General features: G+C 46.2%; 1 protein-coding gene across 3 annotated transcripts in view; it reads left to right on the top strand.

Annotated features, from left to right (window-relative positions):
* The window catches only part of LOC138516931 (uncharacterized), a 348,123-nt gene extending 328,260 nt beyond the window's left edge, over window positions 1–19,863 (top strand). For all 3 annotated transcript variants that reach the window (XM_069632397.1, XM_069632396.1, XM_069632395.1), the window contains one exon: window positions 17,443–19,863. In XM_069632397.1, coding sequence (XP_069488498.1) covers window positions 17,443–17,639 — 197 coding nt within the window. In that variant the 3' untranslated portion in view covers window positions 17,640–19,863. The remainder of the gene's footprint in view (window positions 1–17,442) is intronic.
* Window positions 19,864–20,379: the final 516 nt, after the last annotated feature.

Below are 20,379 nucleotides of genomic sequence, written 5' to 3'. Positions count from 1 at the left end.
TCTTTGCCCATGTGGTATGAAATGATATAGGTAGCTTGCATAGCACCCCTTCCATCTTTGCCCATGTGGTATGAAATACTATAGGTAGCTTGCATAGCACCCCTTCCATCTTTGCCCATGTGGTATGAAATGCTATAGGTAGCTTGTATAGCCATCCTTGGCCATGCCGTATGAAATGCTATAGGTAGCTTGTATTGCCATCCTTGCCCATGCAGTATGACTTGCTTTAGGTAGCTTGCATAGCCATCCTTGCCCATGTGGTATGAAATGCTATAGGTAGCTTGCCTAGCACCCCTTCCATCTTTGCCCGTGTTGTATGAAATGCTATAGGTAGCTTGCCTAGCACCCCTTCCATCTTTGCCCGTGTTGGATGAAATGCTATAGGTAGCTTGCATAGCACCCCTTCCATCTTTGCCCATGTGGTATGAAATGATATAGGTAGCTTGCATAGCACCCCTTCCATCTTTGCCCATGTGGTATGAAATACTATAGGTAGCTTGCATAGCACCCCTTCCATCTTTGCCCATGTGGTATGAAATGCTATAGGTAGCTTGCATAGCACCCCTTCCATCTTTGCCCATGCGGTATGAAATGCAATAGGTAGCTTGTATAACATCCTTGCCCATGCAGTATGACCTGCTTTAGGTAGCTTGCATAGCCATCCTTGCCCATGTGGTATGAAATGCTATAGGTAGCTTCCTTGTCCAGGTGCTATGAAATGCTATAGGTAGCTTGTATAACATCCTTGCCCATGCAGTATGACCTGCTTTAGGTAGCTTGCATAGCCATCCTTGCCCATGTGGTGTGAAATGCTATAGGTAGCTTACCTAGCACCCCTTCCATCTTTGCCCATGTTGTATGAAATGCTATAGGTAGCTTGCATAGCACCCCTTCCATCTTTGCCCATGTGGTATGAAATGCTATAGGTAGCTTGCATAGCACCCCTTCCATCCTTGCCCATGTGGTATGAAATGCTATAGGTAGCTTGCATAGCACCCCTTCCATCTTTGCCCATGTTGTATGAAATGCTATAGGTAGCTTGCATAGCACCCCTTCCATCTTTGCCCGTGTTTTATGAAATGCTATAGGTAGCTTGCATAGCACCCCTTCCATCCTTGCCCATGCGGTATGAAATGCTATAGGTAGCTTGCATAGCACCCCTTCCATCTTTGCCCGTGTTTTATGAAATGCTATAGGTAGCTTGCATAGCACCCCTTCCATCTTTGCCCATGCGGTATGAAATGCTATAGGTAGCTTGCATAGCACCCCTGCCATCCTTGCCCATGCGGTATGAAATGCTATAGGTAGCTTGCATAGCACCCCTTCCATCTTTGCCCGTGTTGTATGAAATGCTATAGGTAGCTTGCATAGCACCCCTTCCATCTTTGCCCCTGTTGTATGAAATGCTATGGGTAGCTTGCATAGCACCCCTTCCATCTTTGCCCATGCGGTATGAAATGCTATAGGTAGCTTGCATAGCACCCCTTCCATCCTTGCCCATGCGGTATGAAATGCTATAGGTAACTTGCATAGCACCCCTTCCATCCTTGCATATGCGGTATGAAATGCTATAGGTAGCTTGCATAGCACCCCTTCCATCTTTGCCCATGCGGTATGAAATGCTATAGGTAGCTTGCATAGCACCCCTGCCATCCTTGCCCATGCGGTATGAAATGCTATAGGTAGCTTGCATAGCACCCCTTCCATCTTTGCCCGTGTTGTATGAAATGCTATGGGTAGCTTGCATAGCACCCCTTCCATCTTTGCCCATGCGGTATGAAATGCTATAGGTAGCTTGCATAGCACCCCTTCCATCCTTGCCCATGCGGTATGAAATGCTATAGGTAACTTGCATAGCACCCCTTCCATCCTTGCCCATGCGGTATGAAATGCTATAGGTAACTTGCATAGCACCCCTTCCATCCTTGCCCATGCAGTATGACCTGCTTTAGGTAGCTTGCATAGCCATCCTTGCCCATGTGGTATGAAATGCTATAGGTAGCTTCCTTGTCCAGGTGCTATGAAATGCTATAGGTAGCTTGTATAGCACCTCTTCCATCTTTGCCCATGCAGTATAAAATGCTATCGGTAGCTTGCATAGCACCCCTTCCATCTTTGCCCGTGTTGTATGAAATGCTATAGGTAGCTTGATTAGCACCCCTTCCATCTTTGCCCGTGTTTTATTAAATGCTATATGTAGCTTGCATAGCACCTCTTCCATCTTTGCCCATGCAGTATAAAATGCTATCGGTAGCTTGCATAGCACCCCTTCCATCTTTACCCGTGTTGTAGGAAATGCTATTGGTAGCTTGCATAGCACCCCTTCCATCTTTGCCCGTGTTTTATGAAATGCTAAAGGTAGCTTGTATAGCCATCCTTGGCCATGCAGTATGAAATGCTATAGGTAGCTTGTATAGCCATCCTTGCCCATGCAGTATGACCTGCTTTAGGTAGCTTGCATAGCCATCGTGTTGTATGAAATGCTATAGGTAGCTTGCCTAGCACCCCTTCCATCTTTGCCCGTGTTGTATGAAATGCTATAGGTAGCTTGCTTAGCACCCCTTCCATCTTTGCCCGTGTTGTATGAAATGCTATAGGTAGCTTGCATAGCACCCCTTCCATCTTTGCCCATGTGGTATGAAATGCTATAGGTAGCTTGCATAGCACCCCTTCCATCTTTGCCCATGTGGTATGAAATGCTATAGGTAGCTTGCATAGCACCCCTTCCATCTTTGCCCATGTGGTATGAAATGCTATAGGTAGCTTGCATAGCACCCCTTCCATCTTTGCCCGTGTTGTATGAAATGCTATAGGTAGCTTGCCTAGCACCCCTTCCATCTTTGCCCATGCGGTATGAAATGCTATAGGTAGCTTGTATAACATCCTTGCCCATGCAGTATGACCTGCTTTAGGTAGCTTGCATAGCCATCCTTGCCCATGTGGTATGAAATGCTATAGGTAGCTTGCATAGCACCCCTTCCATCTTTGCCCATGTGGTATGAAATGCTATAGGTAGCTTGCATAGCACCCCTTCCATCTTTGCCCGTGTTTTATGAAATGCTATAGGCAGCTTGCATAGCACCCCTTCCATCCTTGCCCATGCGGTATGAAATGCTATAGGTAGCTTGCATAGCACCCCTTCCATCTTTGCCCATGTTTTATGAAATGCTATAGGTAGCTTGCATAGCACCCCTTCCATCTTTGCCCATGCGGTATGAAATGCTATAGGTAGCTTGCATAGCACCCCTTCCATCCTTGCCCATGCGGTATGAAATGCTATAGGTAGCTTGCATAGCACCCCTTCCATCTTTGCCCGTGTTGTATGAAATGCTATAGGTAGCTTGCATAGCACCCCTTCCATCTTTGCCCGTGTTGTATGAAATGCTATAGGTAGCTTGCATAGCACCCCTTCCATCTTTGCCCATGTTGTATGAAATGCTATAGGTAGCTTGCATAGCGCCCCTTCCATCTTTGCCCGTGTTTTATGAAATGCTATAGGTAGCTTGCATAGCACCCCTTCCATCTTTGCCCATGCGGTATGAAATGCTATAGGTAGCTTGCATAGCACCCCTTCCATCCTTGCCCATGCGGTATGAAATGCTATAGGTAGCTTGCATAGCACCCCTTCCATCTTTGCCCGTGTTGTATGAAATGCTATAGGTAGCTTGCATAGCACCCCTTCCATCTTTGCCCGTGTTTTATGAAATGCTATAGGTAGCTTGCCTAGCACCCCTTCCATCTTTGCCCATGCAGTATGAAATGCTATAGGTAGCTTGTATAACATCCTTGCCCATGCAGTATGACCTGCTTTAGGTAGCTTGCATAGCCATCCTTGCCCATGTGGTATGAAATGCTATAGGTAGCTTCCTTGTCCAGGTGCTATGAAATGCTATAGGTAGCTTGTATAACATCCTTGCCCATGCAGTATGACCTGCTTTAGGTAGCTTGCATAGCCATCCTTGCCCATGTGGTATGAAATGCTATAGGTAGCTTGCCTAGCACCCCTTCCATCTTTGCCCGTGTGGTATGAAATGCTATAGGTAGCTTGCATAGCACCCCTTCCATCTTTGCCCGTGTTGTATGAAATGCTATAGGTAGCTTGCCTAGCACCCCTTCCATCTTTGCCCATGCGGTATGAAATGCTATAGGTAGCTTGTATAACATCCTTGCCCATGCAGTATGACCTGCTTTAGGTAGCTTGCATAGCCATCCTTGCCCATGTGGTATGAAATGCTATAGGTAGCTTCCTTGTCCAGGTGCTATGAAATGCTATAGGTAGCTTGTATAGCACCTCTTCCATCTTTGCCCATGCAGTATAAAATGCTATCGGTAGCTTGCATAGCACCCCTTCCATCTTTGCCCGTGTTGTATGAAATGCTATAGGTAGCTTGCATAGCACCCCTTCCATCTTTGCCCGTGTTTTATGAAATGCTATATGTAGCTTGCATAGCACCTCTTCCATCTTTGCCCATGCAGTATAAAATGCTATTGGTAGCTTGCATAGCACCCCTTCCATCTTTGCCCGTGTTTTATGAAATGCGAAAGGTAGCTTGTATAGCCATCCTTGCCCATGCAGTATGACCTGCTTTAGGTAGCTTGCATAGCCATCCTTGCCCATGTGGTATGAAATGCTATAGGTAGCTTCCTTGTCCAGGTGCTATGAAATGCTATAGGTAGCTTGTATAACATCCTTGCCCATGCAGTATGACCTGCTTTAGGTAGCTTGCATAGCCATCCTTGCCCATGTGGTATGAAATGCTATAGGTAGCTTGCCTAGCACCCCTTCCATCTTTGCCCGTGTTGTATGAAATGCTATAGGTAGCTTGCATAGCACCCCTTCCATCCTCGCCCATGCAGTATGAAATGCTATAGGTAGCTTGCATAGCACCCCTTCCATCTTTGCCCATGTTGTATGAAATGCTATAGGTAGCTTGCATAGCACCCCTTCCATCTTTGCCCGTGTTTTATGAAATGCTATAGGTAGCTTGCATAGCACCCCTTCCATCCTTGCCCATGCGGTATGAAATGCTATAGGTAGCTTGCATAGCACCCCTTCCATCTTTGCCCATGTTGTATGAAATGCTATAGGTAGCTTGCATAGCACCCCTTCCATCCTTGCCCATGCGGTATGAAATGCTATAGGTAGCTTGCATAGCACCCCTTCCATCTTTGCCCATGTTTTATGAAATGGTATAGGTAGCTTGCATAGCACCCCTTCCATCTTTGCCCATGCGGTATGAAATGCTATAGGTAGCTTGCATAGCACCCCTTCCATCCTTGCCCATGCGGTATGAAATGCTATAGGTAGCTTGCATAGCACCCCTTCCATCTTTGCCCGTGTTGTATGAAATGCTATAGGTAGCTTGCATAGCACCCCCCTCCATCTTTGCCCGTGTTGTATGAAATGCTATAGGTAGCTTGCATAGCGCCCCTTCCATCTTTGCCCGTGTTTTATGAAATGCTATAGGTAGCTTGCATAGCACCCCTTCCATCCTTGCCCATGCGGTATGAAATGCTATAGGTAGCTTGCATAGCACCCCTTCCATCTTTGCCCATGCAGTATAAAATGCAATAGGTAGCTTGCATGGCCCCTTTCCATCTTTGCCCGTGTTGTATGAAATGCTATAGGTAGCTTGCATAGCACCCCTTCCATCTTTGCCCGTGTTTTATGAAATGCTATAGGTAGCTTGTATAGCCATCCTTGGCCATGCAGTATGAAATGCTATAAGTAGCTTGCATAGCACCCCTTCCATCTTTGCCCATGTGGTATGAAATGCTATAGGTAGCTTGCATAGCACCCCTTCCATCTTTGCCCGTGTTGTATGAAATGCTATCGGTAGCTTGCATAGCACCCCTTCCATCTTTGCCCATGTTGTATGAAATGCTATAGGTAGCTTGTATAGCCATCCTTGGCCATCCAGTATGAAATGCTATAGGTAGCTTGCATAGCACCCCTTCTATCCTTGCCCATGCGGTATGAAATGCTTTAGGTAGCTTGCATAGCACCCCTTTCATCTTTGCCCATGCGGTATGAAATGCTATAGGTAGCTTGCATAGCACCCCTTTCATCTTTGCCCATGTGGTATAAAATGCTGTAGGTAGCTGTTAAGACGGATTTCTGAACTCTGTCCTGGCGGCGCAGAAGTTCAGAAGGCCAACCTAATTACTTGGAACAGGGTAACCTCTGGACAAGCCAGACCAATCAAGGTAGCGATCGCGGCGGTCAAGACTAGGTCTCAAGAGGGGTGAGGGTGACTGAAAGCCCGCAATGAGCACACAAAGCAAGAGCGCTTACAAACTACTCCAAAACAGGTGTTATATCAAAAATATAAACACATTTATTTTAAGGCCTTTAAAACAATGACCGTAGCAAGAAAATCACTCTATAACAATATTAAGCCAACACATACCATATCAACACAATATATATACAAATACACAGTCGCAAGCGTTTAAAGCACGAAATATGTAGTCCACCTGCAAGGGAAGGAAAACAGGCAGTGCGATAATGCTATCGACTCAGTTCGCCTTCAGAGGCACCTAACTAGTTGGAAGTCCGAGCCCTGAGAAGAGTGGAGCCTTGTGCTCAAAGTACCTGCAAGTGCTGGTGCCAACGGGCAAAAGGAGAAGCTCTTCGGAGGAAGTCATGCAGTTCGGGTTAGTGCACAACAGAAGAAGAACAGGTTCCGCGACTCAAGCGCAGCCTCCACAGCTAGCAGAAGCAGAGCGCGAGTACGGACGAAAAGGGTGCTGTTTTTACACAGCAGGGAAAAGCAATGGGCTACTGCAGGAGGGCGACCAGATCCTAGCTAATCTACTCACCGGTCCCCGAAGCAAGCAGACCCAGGCTTCTCCACGTTTGTTTCAGCAGCTGGCGGGTTCAGAAGAGCAGGGAACGCCTCGTAGTCGTGTAGAACAAAAAGACGTCCCAATTGACGAAACCAGCACAGTTTTGTTGCCGCAGCAGGACAACAGAGCGGCCGTGCGTATCTGAGTCAAAAGTACACTCCTCCCTTCAGACTTGGGAACGCCAAGTGTACGAAGCGTGGGAGAGTGACAAGGACTCGAGATACTGCACAACCTGGCGGCGGTTACAGAGCAGGACTCCCTTGTAAGCTGGTCAGTCAACTGGATGGCCCAGAGACGCTTCCGAAGGCTTACTGCGAGGAGTTGATGAAGATGCCGGGAATAGCTGTTCCTGCTATTCCAATAGGTCAAAGCACCAATACAGGCCTTCTGGTTCGATTCAAGGAGGAAAGGGTTTCACAGGACGACAGCAGTGCAAAGGAGGATTCCTTCAGCGGGTCACCAGCGATTCCTCGGTCCAGCCTCTGGTTACAGGATACTTGGCTCCTGTATTCCTTCGTTCGTAAGAACTCAGGAGATCGACATGGTAGTGGTGTTTGCAGCCCCCTCTTATCCACGGTTACCTTCGCGCCAAAACGGAGGGGACCCAATGGGAGAGCCGCTCATCAACACACACACCATACGTGGACCAATCACGGACCACGGTGGTCCCAGGCATTCACATCACCCTAGACTCTCTGGCACCCAGGATGTGTATTGGGACCAGACATCCCAGCCCACACCCTGGAGGCACACACACGGCATGTAGAAGCCCGCGAAAGCATCTGTGTTTCGCGGGAAAGTACATGCCCAAATAAGGAAGGCCCCGGGTCACCTGGACCCGGGGAAGGTGAAGGGAGCAAGACGGACAGCGGACAGGACAAAGGAGCCTCGTGGTCTGGCCATTTTGGGAGCCAGGCCACCATTTTGGGTTCAGGGCAAAAATGTGCTCAGAACGCCAAAAGGAGCTCAAAAAATACAAAACGATCGCTGCCACCAGCCCCGTCACTGAATCACTTGTACCGATCACACACAATCCTAAACGAGTATCTAGGGCCTGTAGAAGGCTAGAGACCCGAGAGAGCTGTAACTTAGCTTACAGTGCCCCCTTGTGTCGTGTTGCACTAAAGCTGCGACACGATAAAAGAAACTACGGGAAACAGCGTTCCCCGGTACTGACTGTCTTGAGGGCATGTCAGTTTCCCCGTAAGAAAGGAGCGAAAGCCCAGAGGAGTGCGGCAGAAGGCTGCACTTCTCTGGCAAAGTCAAGAACAAGGTGAAAAACAACAGCAAAAAGTTTAGGGGTTGCCACATGGAAGGAAAATTACCTACAATTATGAAATCTTTCCTAACAGTAGCTTGCATAGCACCCCTTCCATCTTTGCCCATGCAGTATGAAATGCTTTAGGTAGCTTGCATAGCACCCCTTCCATCTTTGCCCATGCGGTTTGACATGCTATAGGTAGCTTGCATAGCATCCCTTTCATCTTTGCCCATGCGGTATGAAATGCTATAGGTAGCTTGCATAGCACCCATTCCATCTTTGCCCATGCGGTATGAAATTCTTTAGGTAGCTTGCATAGCACCCCTCCCATCTTTGCCCATGCGGTTTGAAATGCTATAGGTAGCTTGCATAGCACCCCTTCCATCTTTGCCCAAGCGGTATGAAATGCTATAGGTAGCTTGCATAGCACCCCTTCCATCTTTGCCCATGTTTTATGAAATGCTATAGGTAGCTTGTATAGCCATCCTTGGCCATGCAGTATGAAATGCCTTAGGTAGTTTGCATAGCACCTCTTCCATCTTTTCTCATGCAGTATGAATTGCTATAGGTAGCTTGTATAGTCATCCGTGTCCATATGGTATGACATGCTATAGGTAGCTTGTCTAGCCATCCTTGCCCCTGCAGTATGAAATGCTATAGGTAGCTTGCATATAGCCATCCTTGCCATGCTGTATGGCATGTTATAGGTAAAGTTTATAGCACCACTGCCTTCGTTGCCCATGTGGTATGACATGCTACAGGTAGCTTGTATAGCATCCCTTTGATCCTTGTCCATGTGGTATGAAATGCTATAGGTAGCTTGTACATCCATCCTTTTCCATGCAGTATGAAATTACATAGGTAGCTTGTATAGCCATCCATGCCCATGTGGTATGAAATGCTACAGGTAGCTTGTTAGCACCCCAGTCACCCTTGCCCGTGCAGTATTTAAATGCTATAGGTAGCTTGTATAGCACCCCTTTGATCCTTGTCCATGTGGTATGAAATGCTACAGGTAGCTTGCATAGCACCCCTTTGATCCTGGCCTATGTGGTATGAAATGCTACAGGTAGCTTGTATAGCCATCCTTGCCATGCTGTATGAAATGCTATAGGTAGCTTGCATAGCACCCCTTTGATCCTGGCCCATGTGGTATGAAATGCTACAGGTAGCTTGTATAGCCATCCTTTCCCATGTGGTATGAAATGCTATAGGTAGCTTGCATAGCACCCCTTTGATCCTGGCCCATGTGGTATGAAATGCTACAGGTAGCTTGTATAGCCATCCTTTCCCATGTGGTATGAAATGCTATAGGTAGCGTGCATAGCACCCCTTTGATCCTGGCCCATGTGGTATGAAATGCTACAGGTAGCTTGTATAACCATCCTTTCCCATGTGGTATGAAATGCTACAGGTAGCTTGCATAGCACCCCTTTGATCCTGGCCCATGTGGTATGAAATGTTACAGGTAGCGTGTATAGCCATCCTTTCCCATGTGGTATGAAATGCTATAGGTAGCTTGCATAGCACCCCTTTGATCCTGGCCCATGTGGTATGAAATGCTACAGGTAGCTTGTATAGCCATCCTTGCCATGCTGTATGAAATACTATAGGTAGCTTGCATAGCACCACTGCCATCCTTGCCCATGTGGTATGAAATGCTACAGGTAGCTTGTATAGCCATCCTTTCCCATGTGGTATGAAATGCTATAGGTAGCTTGCATAGCACCCCTTTGATCCTGGCCCATGTGGTATGAAATTCTACAGGTAGCTTGTATAACCATCCTTTCCCATGTGGTATGAAATGCTACAGGTAGCTTGCATAGCACCCCGTTGATCCTGGCCCATGTGGTATGAAATGCTACAGGTAGCTTGTATAGCCATCCTTTCCCATGTGGTATGAAATGCTATAGGTAGCTTGCATAGCACCCCTTTGATCCTGGCCCATGTGGTATGAAATGCTACAGGTAGCTTGTATAGCCATCCTTGCCATGCTGTATGAAATACTATAGGTAACTTTTATAGCACCACTGCCATCTTTGCCCATGTGGTATGAAATGCTACAGGTAGCTTGCATAGCACCACTGCCATCCTTGCCCATGTGGTATGAAATTCTACAGGTAACTTTTATAGCACCACTGCCATCCTTGCCCATGTGGTATGAAATGCTACAGGTAGCTTGCATAGCACCACTGCCATCCTTGCCCATATGGTATGGTTTGCCCTATTGCTTATTTTTGTAACTACATTGACTATTTTCTGTCTTCACCCTAGTTTGTACATTGTATGTATCCTTTAATCATGTAAAAACTGTATATTTTGCTACCATGTAAATACTGTCTCCTGTGTATATTCGTAACCTTTGTAAGCTTTGCATTTCCATATTGTTGCGCCCTTTTACTCACGAGTCTGGTGTGCCTAACAAATGAATAAACAAACAAACAAATGCTATAGGTAGCTTGTATAGCCATCCTTTTACATCCGGTATGAAATGCTATAGGTAGCTTGTTTAGCCATCCATGCCAATGTGGTATGAAATGCTTTAGGTAGCTTGCAAAGGGTGCTTCAAAGGGAGGGTGATTTTTAAAACCTGGAGTGTACTATAAAGGACCACTAATTTTGCTTACATGATTATAGGCATTTCAGAGAGTTGAATTTGTTTGGCATTGGTTAGATATAGTTTGGAAGGTCTGTCAGGGTGAATATGGAGTAAAAAGGGGTTCCTGAGTTCAAGTGGACAGTGGTGGGAGGCATATTAGGGATTTCTTTCCCTTTCGTTTATTTGTTTATTCCTTTGCATAGTGGGGTTGCTAAGCAGAAATGTTCCACATGCGAGGGTGCTTGTGCTTTATCCACCACAGGTTACTGAAGCACTTTCTGGTTCTTTGGCTTTAGCCACCCATGCAGCCTTAGAGTACTGAAGACTAATGCCCTTTATAGCAGCTTAAAGTAACCTCAGGCCAAAAAGGGGCTCTGTCATGTTAAGGGGGGAATAGTACAGGAGGTAATAAAAGTAGACTACATACAAGGAGGGTTTTAAATGGCTCTATTAAATGAAATGGTGTATGTACAGCTCCCCAGCAGCTTGTGCAAGGCATGCTGTAATCTCGTGCATTTCCTCCTTACAATAGCTTGCTATCTCGTGTGTGTTTTGGGCTGCAGACGTTTTTTTCCCTGCTTTTCCAGTGTTGCTCCATACCTTCACTGTTCTCTCCTTTGCCATCCCTCCTTATTGCCGTTTAAACTGGGTGACAGATCCTCATGACCAGAACACCCTCTCTTAAGAAGCTCCCCAGGGCAGCCTTGCCCAGGCAGTCCGCAAAGGCTACAGCTAAGGTCAGCTCCTGTCTGGGTCACTTCTGTTCCCTCTTTTCCCTTGTTTGCCTGTCGGAACATCCGTCTGCGACAACTTGGATTAGGCGGTACAGCAATTACTGTGCTCTGGTAAAACCCTGCCATTCTTACTACCACCTGCTCCTAACCATTTCCTACTGTGCACTGGTAGATAGCCATGGTGTTGATCCATGTTGTGTCCTGAATTGCTATAATGTTAAACCTTCCTACGCTCTCTACATATCCTCTGCGCAGGCAGTGTGGTGTTGCATGAATTCAGGAGGCGGGAAATATGTTGCGTGTAGATGGATTTTGGGGGTGGGCAGTGTGTCGTACCTAGATGGATGTTTTGAATCTTAAGGCCTTAGCCACACTTCAAAGGTTTAATCTAGGGGCTTGGCACCTGGGGCTCTTGTCTCACAGCGAATGCCTTGATTCTAGGGGTTACCACCATACATCGACTGGTTTGATTCCAGGTGGACTTGCACACAGTAATTTCTTGACACTAGATGCATCTATTACACAATTGATGGATTTAGTCCCAGCAGTTGTTTTGCATCTAGGTGCATTATATTTCCAGCGATCGCCGTTCCAGGTAGTCGTACACACAGCTGGAATGTGGCGTACGTATTGTTATTGGGAGAATTTACATTGTAGCCTTGGTTGAACCCCTTGTCAGCCTCATTAATGACTGTAGATGAAATAAGAATTTAGCTAGAGCTTGAATCGAAGAGTATGTAGCCAGCTTAGAATCAACAATCAAGTATACTTTGTCACCGTTCTTGAACCCTAGCGCTTGTAGCCACTGATTCAATCTATGTGACTTGGGCTACACTCTGTTTTAGTTAACTGTTAGAATTAACTAAAGCATTGAATCTTATGCACTCCATGCCAACAGAAATCTAGCCCAAGGCCCAGCGACCTAACTGCATGCATCCATCATCTACCAAACGAAGACTCCTCGCACAACACCTCTGCCATAAGAATGCAGCTTCTGTTAATGGCAACATTTTGATAGATGGCTGCAGACATAATGACTATCCTGCTCTCTCATACCCCCTATAGAATTGTTCTCACTACCCATTCACATACCAGCTTGACATGGGTGGCTAGCAGGGACTTGGCCAGCCCTTCATATCTTTATATTGGCCGATATGCACCCACCTACTAGTACCTCCTCGAACTTCCCATACCTGGACTATGCTCCCACAAGGGCATTCAACCTGCAGCGCGTTGTGCCCATACTAATGTTGAAAGGCACTATGCAAATAACGACCTACTACTTCAATTGCAAGGACTTACCTGACTGTACTAACCCCACCATGTGGGACTTCTAGAACTTTAGGACTGAGACTAATGGGCAAGTCTCGCCTGGCTGCCAACAGGAATGGGCTTGCCTTCAAAAGAATTCTAAAAGACAGTTGGAAACGTCAGTTCAGTTAAAGATTGGTGAAGATGATCAAAGTAGATTCAAGCTACCTGGTGGGGGTCTATGGACTTGCAAAGCCTCACTCCCAGCTTCAAGGAGGTGGGTGGCTGGCCGGCTGGATACGTCTACTGCAGCTAGTCCAAAGATCCCAAGGCAACATGCTGTCTGCGGTCCAGGTGAATAAACTCTGCAGCCCCAGGCTGCATGAGTGAAGTGACCACCAAGATAAGCAGTGTAGCCTAGGAGGCAATGGCCACACTGGGGCTAGTCCGGACAGGCCGAGAACAAGCCAAAGAAAAGCCAGCGCCATATAGTTGGCGTAGCCTGGTGAAGATGACCCCCAACTGTGGGTCATGTGTGTGGGCATCCCCAAAGGATGCAGTCTGCCCACTGGCCAAATCAGAGGAGAAAAGTCTTGGGCCATGTGGCAGCCCGAGTTCAAATGATGGCACGGCCAGTGAGGAAGCAGCCCACCCACTCCGGGGCCAGAAGGAGGGAGTGGTGAAGCTGAAGAACCCAATGGCACCAGCTGTGTGCACTGGGCCGCAAACAGCACCGTCGGGTGGAGAAGTGGTGCCTCTGATGTCCGCATTCTCCCCGGATGGCACCTGGGGAGGGTGGTGCGAGCAGGTCTGCCCCAGCCACGGCATTCTATGTGGCCAGGGCTCGGCGTTAGTACCAAGCCCTGGCCTGATAGGTCGATAAGACCTGGGCGGAGCCCGATCAGGACATTGTCCTGGGACCTTAGGGAGCAAAGTCACCTCCTCAAAGGAAATGATGGGCGATACCGCCCGTTAAGACAAAGCACAGTCACGGAGGAAATTGGGCACCATAAGCCCTAAACAAAGTGTATTGGGATAAGAGGGATGTATCGTTGGAGGGTGAGGGTGGCCAGGGAAAGTGTCAATAGGAACTTGCTCAATGTTCATATAGGGTGGGGTGTCTACTAATCTTATGTAACAAGCACTGAATGGGGGACGATAAAGGAGGCAAATCTGCATTATAAGTTTACCTTACTCAAATTCTGTGCACCTGGGTCATGGTCATACAACCAGGGTCTATATTAAAATAAATCGCCCTTCTTTCCCATCAACCATTTCTAGAACCTCTTCTTGTCTCTCTAGGTGTTCAATGGGACAGTATATAAGCATTCTAGACAGTCTAACAGCCAACCGTTATAAAGTGACTGCTGTGCCAAGTCTGGCTTTGGGGTGGAGCCAAGGGGATTCAGCTTTACAGTGTATACAAATCTGGGAGGATAGCTCAGGGTAGACGCGCTCTTCTTGGAAGCAAGATGACACAGAGCAACACAGGTTTGATTCCCTGCGTCGCGCTTAGTAACCCCTGGGTATTAAGCGCGCTATTTATAACCATTTATACATTATAGGACCCCTACATTTTGCTTTTGTCCTCTTTCCTTGCTTATGATGTGACTTTTGTGGGTAGGGGATACACAAGGCATAAGATGAACCTGGACAACAACACGAGAAGACCAAGGTCACATGGTGACACCGCTCCAAGCTATTGAAATGTTTACTACCAAAACCGATGTCCTAAGCATTCCAACGAGCTGAAAGCTTACAGATTGGAGGTGCAATGTCCTGTCACTCTGGAGAAAAGGCATTTCACCAGTTGTCCTGGGCAAGGTTTTACAAAAAACTGGGTACTGCCCATAAATGGATGGGTTGGATGGCAGCTCTCTACTGGCATCTGGTCACAAGAGCGGCAATGAATGTGGTTGGGTTGAACCCTTTGACATCCACCTCCACCCCCCCCATACCCCTGGCTTTGTTTGATCTATGGAAACCTGGGCAACCAGCATTGGAGATGGCATGACTAAAAGAAGTAGGAATCTGGGGCAAAGAGTGCAAGCTTAGTCTCTTTTCAAACAATGTATTGCTATATGTGACTGATCTGTGCTGGTCGCTCCCATAAACGGAGAAGGTGAAAAGAACGTATGGGAAAGATTAAGGATTTAAGGATCACTTTGAACAGTCTAAAGATTTTTCCTTGAGTGGGCCTTTGGAAAGGGGATGAGCTATGACTGAAGACCCTCGAGGAAGGGGAGGGGAGTTTATATACCCAGGGGCTTGAATGATCTTGCCAAGAACTATCTCTCGTTGAACAGTGTGCGTAGGTATAGTGGGACCATCTGTCCCTCTCATTTATGGCAAGTTAAATGCTAAAAATGAGCCTATTCCCCCCCGTTTTTTATTTGAGAAGCTACCTACCCAATTGCTAACATCCTTTTATGCGACTAGTAGAGAGAAAAATGGCAGGTTTCTTGTGGTCGAGATCAAAAACTTCATAAATCTCTGACTTTCAAAAGAAGCCAGAGGCGTCCGCCTCCACGACCAGCAGTCCTATTACAAGGCGGCACGATTGACACTGCTGGTTGACCACCTGGACCCACTCGCTATGAAGCAGTGGGTACACTTGGACAACGCAGTGTTGGATCCAGTCTTGTGAGTGCCCCTGGGTGCCCCAGTCAAGGATCCCAAGGAGAGTCCTCAATCCGATTCTGGCAGTACTACAGGACATGTGGAAAGATGGGACATGGCTTTGCTGGATCTCGGCACCCCAATAATAGACCTCATCTATGACCTGTTGCCGTTTCAGGGTTGTGTTATGGAGGGAGGGGAGTTGAGAGGGCGGGGGAAGATGTCCGGTGGGTGGAGTACTTCTCATGTGAGTACTTCGAAGAAGCCTCACAGATTTTACCCCTTCCTGCATTCCCCTACGTGCAACTAAAGGGTGCCCCAACAGAGAAAAGATGGGGAGATGATTTACAAGAGGCTCCTAGCATGCGTTTATTGGGAATTGTTACTAGCCGAACCTCGCAACCCACCAAGAGCTAGGACACAATGGAGTAGGGAACTCTCAGGCTCTGCAGCACATTCAGGCCTATTCCTCATCTATCAATTTTCCATCTCGGAACGATACAAATGGCAGGCGATCAAGATACTACACCGATGGCATTACAGTCCGCATCGGCTGTTGGGAACATACCCAGATATCAAGTCCGCTTCTTGGAAATGTGGTCACATTGGGCCTCATTACAAGCCTGGTGGTAAGGTGGCACCCGTTCCGGACCACCAGACTACAAGTAAGCCTGCAGGGGCCGTTGCTCCCAGGCAGTTTGACCTGCCAGGGGCACTGGGCGTTGCACCATGGTTTTCACGGAAGCACCATTAGCAACGGTGCTGGTGCTTCCGTGTCCCCATTCCTGTGGAGTCCTATGGTACTCCACGGGAATGGGGACTTACACGTTCCGCCGCCTGACATCCCGGGCTGCCGGGACTTGTCCCGGTGGCACCGGGATATCATGCGGCAGAAAGGTGTTGCAAGTTCGGCGGGTTGTAGCCAAACTCGTAATTAGGCCCCATAGACTGCAACTTCTTGGCACATGTGCTGAGAATGTGGCAAGATTCCCTTTTTTTGAGGGAGGTGTTGTTGAATCAGGGATCTGCAAGGGACATCTCGACTACTAATACTGGTCAGTGGCTACTAGTTTGGGGCTCATCACTCAGCCTATTAATAGCGATGAGAGGTTGTTATGCTGTGTTGGAAAAACTGAAAATACCATAAAAAAGGAATGGCTTTGCGAAGTGTGGGACTTTCCCAACACAGAGAAGCTTACCCACTTAGTAGATGAATCCAAAGAGAACATTGGCTTCCATTTCAAGAGAAATATCTGGACATGGACATTTCACCCTGCAACTTGAAAGGGTTTCATCCTACACAATTGTACAAATGACATGGGCAGGAAGGGAGGGTGAGAGTAGGTTTCTTTTCCCCAAGTGGTGGTCTTTTTTTCCTGTGCCTGTTTTACCAATCTGTCCTTGGAGAGTGGGTATGTGCTGTCTTTAAAATGCAATTAAAGCTCTACAAAGGAAAAAGTAACACGGTGTGGTGACCCGTCTCATCCGCCTGCCATCAGAAATACAACCAGGTCTGCGTTGCTTATTGACAAGTGTCATACGTTGGGCTTTTGCATTTTTACATTTTAAAGCATTGGTTCCAGGCTGTTCCTGCAGGTGGGTCCATTATGTAAACTGATTGTTTCCAGTAGAATTTACCTTTACACGATGCTGTTAGCCCTGTGTTGATGGTTCTGCTATGACTGTGAACTCCTCACTTGCATAGGGCTGGTTTAATGTTGAACCGGCCCCCTCAGATAATGCCCTGTTTTTATTGTCCCTCCCCCACCGCCACCCCCCCCCTTGCATACATGCTGTTTATCCCCATCTGCACGCAAGTGATTCCATCTAGACTGTTCAGCTTTCATTCCTTCTGTCGCCCCCTTCTGGACATAAGGGGAAGTCGCAGGACAGTGGCCAAACTTAGGCAGTAATGTGGCCAGTGCAAACAAACACAACAGCCCCTGTACGACATTTAATGCCCATCAGACTTGCAGAGGTCCAGCAGTTGGAAAGTGTGGGAGAATTATCTACATGTGAATTAAGCTGAACATTAATTGGCCAGAAATGTCCCCATGCACTGCCCTTGTTTCGTAATGTCTGCAGCTCCATGGATTGGTACTAACTGTGACCTCTCGCCTCTCTCCTAGATCTCAAGGGTTTCAGAAGCGAGATTACTGTGAAGACTTCTCCTGCGGACCAGGAGCTGTGCGTGGTGACCGATGGAAATGCTGGGTACCGCCATGTGCCAGAGGATGACTGTAGCAAAACTGATCATTGTGGCCAAGATACCATTGCGTTGATGCTTGATGGTGGTGTAGCTGATGCTGTCACGACATCATTGTAAAGGAGACTATTCTAGGTGGATGGGAACAGTGCTGTAGCTTTGCTCAATGTTTGAAACTCTGCCTGATGCCCAATAAATGCATCCGAACAATGTGACAGGGAGTGCCTCACCAGCCAATGCATACCCCTGTATAGCTGGACGTTCTCTGGTTTCTGACGAAGATTCACGTGCCACCCTGCCCCCACCAAGGCAGCACCTGAAGGATATGGATAATCTTCATCCAAGGACTGCTATGACTTGTGGTCAATCACTGCACTGTGATAGGGGGCTTATGCTGCTATGAGTTTAACCTGGGTGGGACTGGGGCTTAAAGTTGTCTCCGGCACCAATGAAAAAGTGGCCCACAGTTACAACTGGCCATTCATTCCTTTTGAGACGGACTGTTTGAAAGGTACCCAAGGGGGAGATTTTTGATCAAATGTGATGCAAATTGTGCATTTTAAAGAATATTTATTCGGCATCACTGGTCAAAACTACTAGCCGCGTAGTAAGTCATCAAAGTGGCCTACTTTGGCCAAAAAAAGAAACTGGTTCACACTAGGATTTTGCTTTTTGTTTCGGGCCTTGCCCTATAGGACAGTTCAACCATGTGTTTAGCTGCATTTCTCTATATTCTTAGTCAAACTTTTAGAAAAATATATATAAATATTTAAATAGTATTTATGAAAATGTTTGGAGTTGTCGACCTGTAGAGCTTTGAAGTTCATAAAGCGACCTCCTAACAAGGGAGGTTTAGAACAAAGTACTACTTTGGCGGTTGTTGAAGGGTCAAAATGGTATGGGCAGTACCTATGGTTCTATACGTTTTACAATTTAATATTTATCAAGTTATCTTGTGAAATGCAGCTTTTTGTTGCATCAAAGGCACACACATCTTGTAATCTTGTATTTAAGAGTAACATATTTTTCGAGTAAATCTGAGATCTCAACAGTCCTCTTGTCAGTCTGAGCAATGAGACCACTCTTTTGTGGTCACTTCTAATTAATGGCAAATAAAGGACAATTAAAAGCACTAATCCCAAGCCTATTATTGAAAAATTCAAGATTTTTATTGATATACTTATAGCCAGTATTGGCTTTGTATAACATTTTACACATTACATCCTTTTACGTTACAAATTTAAAATCCAAAATAGAATTTATACCAAAGCTAACAATGGAATCTACAAACACTACGCGAGACATTTAAAAATCTCAACAATTTTCAGATAAAATTAGACTATAAAATATATCAAATTGAGGGGTTGAATATGCCCCTGTCATTGCTTATAAAGGAGTTGCAAAGTACGAGCCAAACCATGAAGCTGCCTTTCTTCTATGCTCAGGTGCTTGGACATAGGGTGCTAGGATCGTCTCAGTTTGGAGAGTGCATAAATCATGGAATAGCAGTACTGATTGAAATATACATGCTTCCTTTACACTTGTTAATTCCAATTCTAAGTACATATATTCAATTGAGACACTGCGGGAGTCGCAATAACCTGCGTAACAGGCTTCTAGACGTCTACCATACTTATGTCCCCAGATTGTGACAGCACACATTAAGATAGCTCTCACTATGGCTGTGTACAATGTCAGTATTGCAGAGACAGAGTGACCTACATTTTTTAAAATGAATCATATCAAAGCATTATTTGCCAGCATACAGCGATCTTTTACAGTTGCCCAATGTGCTTCCCAGCTCAATCTTTCGTCAATTGTAATACAGAGGTATTTGCAGGTTGTTACCTGTTCTAACATAATAACATATTATTTATATTGCACACGTACTTCTTATGGGGTCTACTTTTCGAGATGTTAATGCCTAGCCCATTATCTCTGGAGTATGCCGCTAATGTATCTAACATATTTTGCAACCCTTTTGGTGTATAGTCCGAGATCAACGGGTCATCGGCATACGCCAACCATCCCATGGTAACTGAACTTATTTTAATGGGATATGCAAATGTGCTGGAAAATGATTTCTGCATGTCTGATAGATACAAATTCAATAGAATAGCAGCGACTATGCAGCCTTGTTTTACTCCATTGCTTGTGGGGATTAAACCTGACAATCGCCCCTTAGCATTCAGACGCATCCGGACATTTGTGTCTGTGTACAATTATTGAAGCCAGGGTCAAAATTGCAATTCACAGATGTCAGAATTTCCTCGAACCAGGAGTTATTCATTGTGACCCGGGAGCTGGCAGCTTCTAGCCTTGTGAATAAAGTGCTTGAAACATGGTGGCATTTGATTTTTCTTGCCAAATTGTGTTCTGCACCCAAAAATGCACAATCCTTGAACCCCTCTTTCTTTTGCTGTGTCTTGTACCCTGTTTCTATCACTTTAATGTTTCTGCTGAACCCTCTCCTCCTGCCAGGGTGCTCCATCTTCGCTTCACATTCTTTAAATTGCTGTCCCTTTCATTTCTTTTACATTTCTTTTCGGACAGTTCGTCCTTCTTGATACCTCTCCTTTAGTCTTTACCCAACATTCTATAAATCTTCTACATCTTTATACGTTTATCTGTTACTGTCTCTTTAAATGTCACAACATTTTGATCTATACTGTCACCTTTTTCTGTGCTGTGACCATGCTCGCTTTCTCACTGATGTTCCCAAAGAAGAGGTGCTAATACACTGTATGCAATAAATGAAACTTCTAAATGAGATGCGGCTATACATATCTGTCTATTAAATCAGGGTTCGAATTTGAGGGGAGCTAATTAGCTCCAACTTCTACCGTAGGAGAGCCTGTTT

The sequence above is a fragment of the Ambystoma mexicanum genome, chromosome 6q (assembly GCF_040938575.1).
Source record: "Ambystoma mexicanum isolate Mex_15411 chromosome 6q, UKY_AmexF1_1, whole genome shotgun sequence".
NCBI lineage: Eukaryota > Metazoa > Chordata > Amphibia > Caudata > Ambystomatidae > Ambystoma > Ambystoma mexicanum.
Note: the sequence above shows the minus strand (reverse complement) of the source record. Positions and strands in the feature narration are given on the sequence as shown.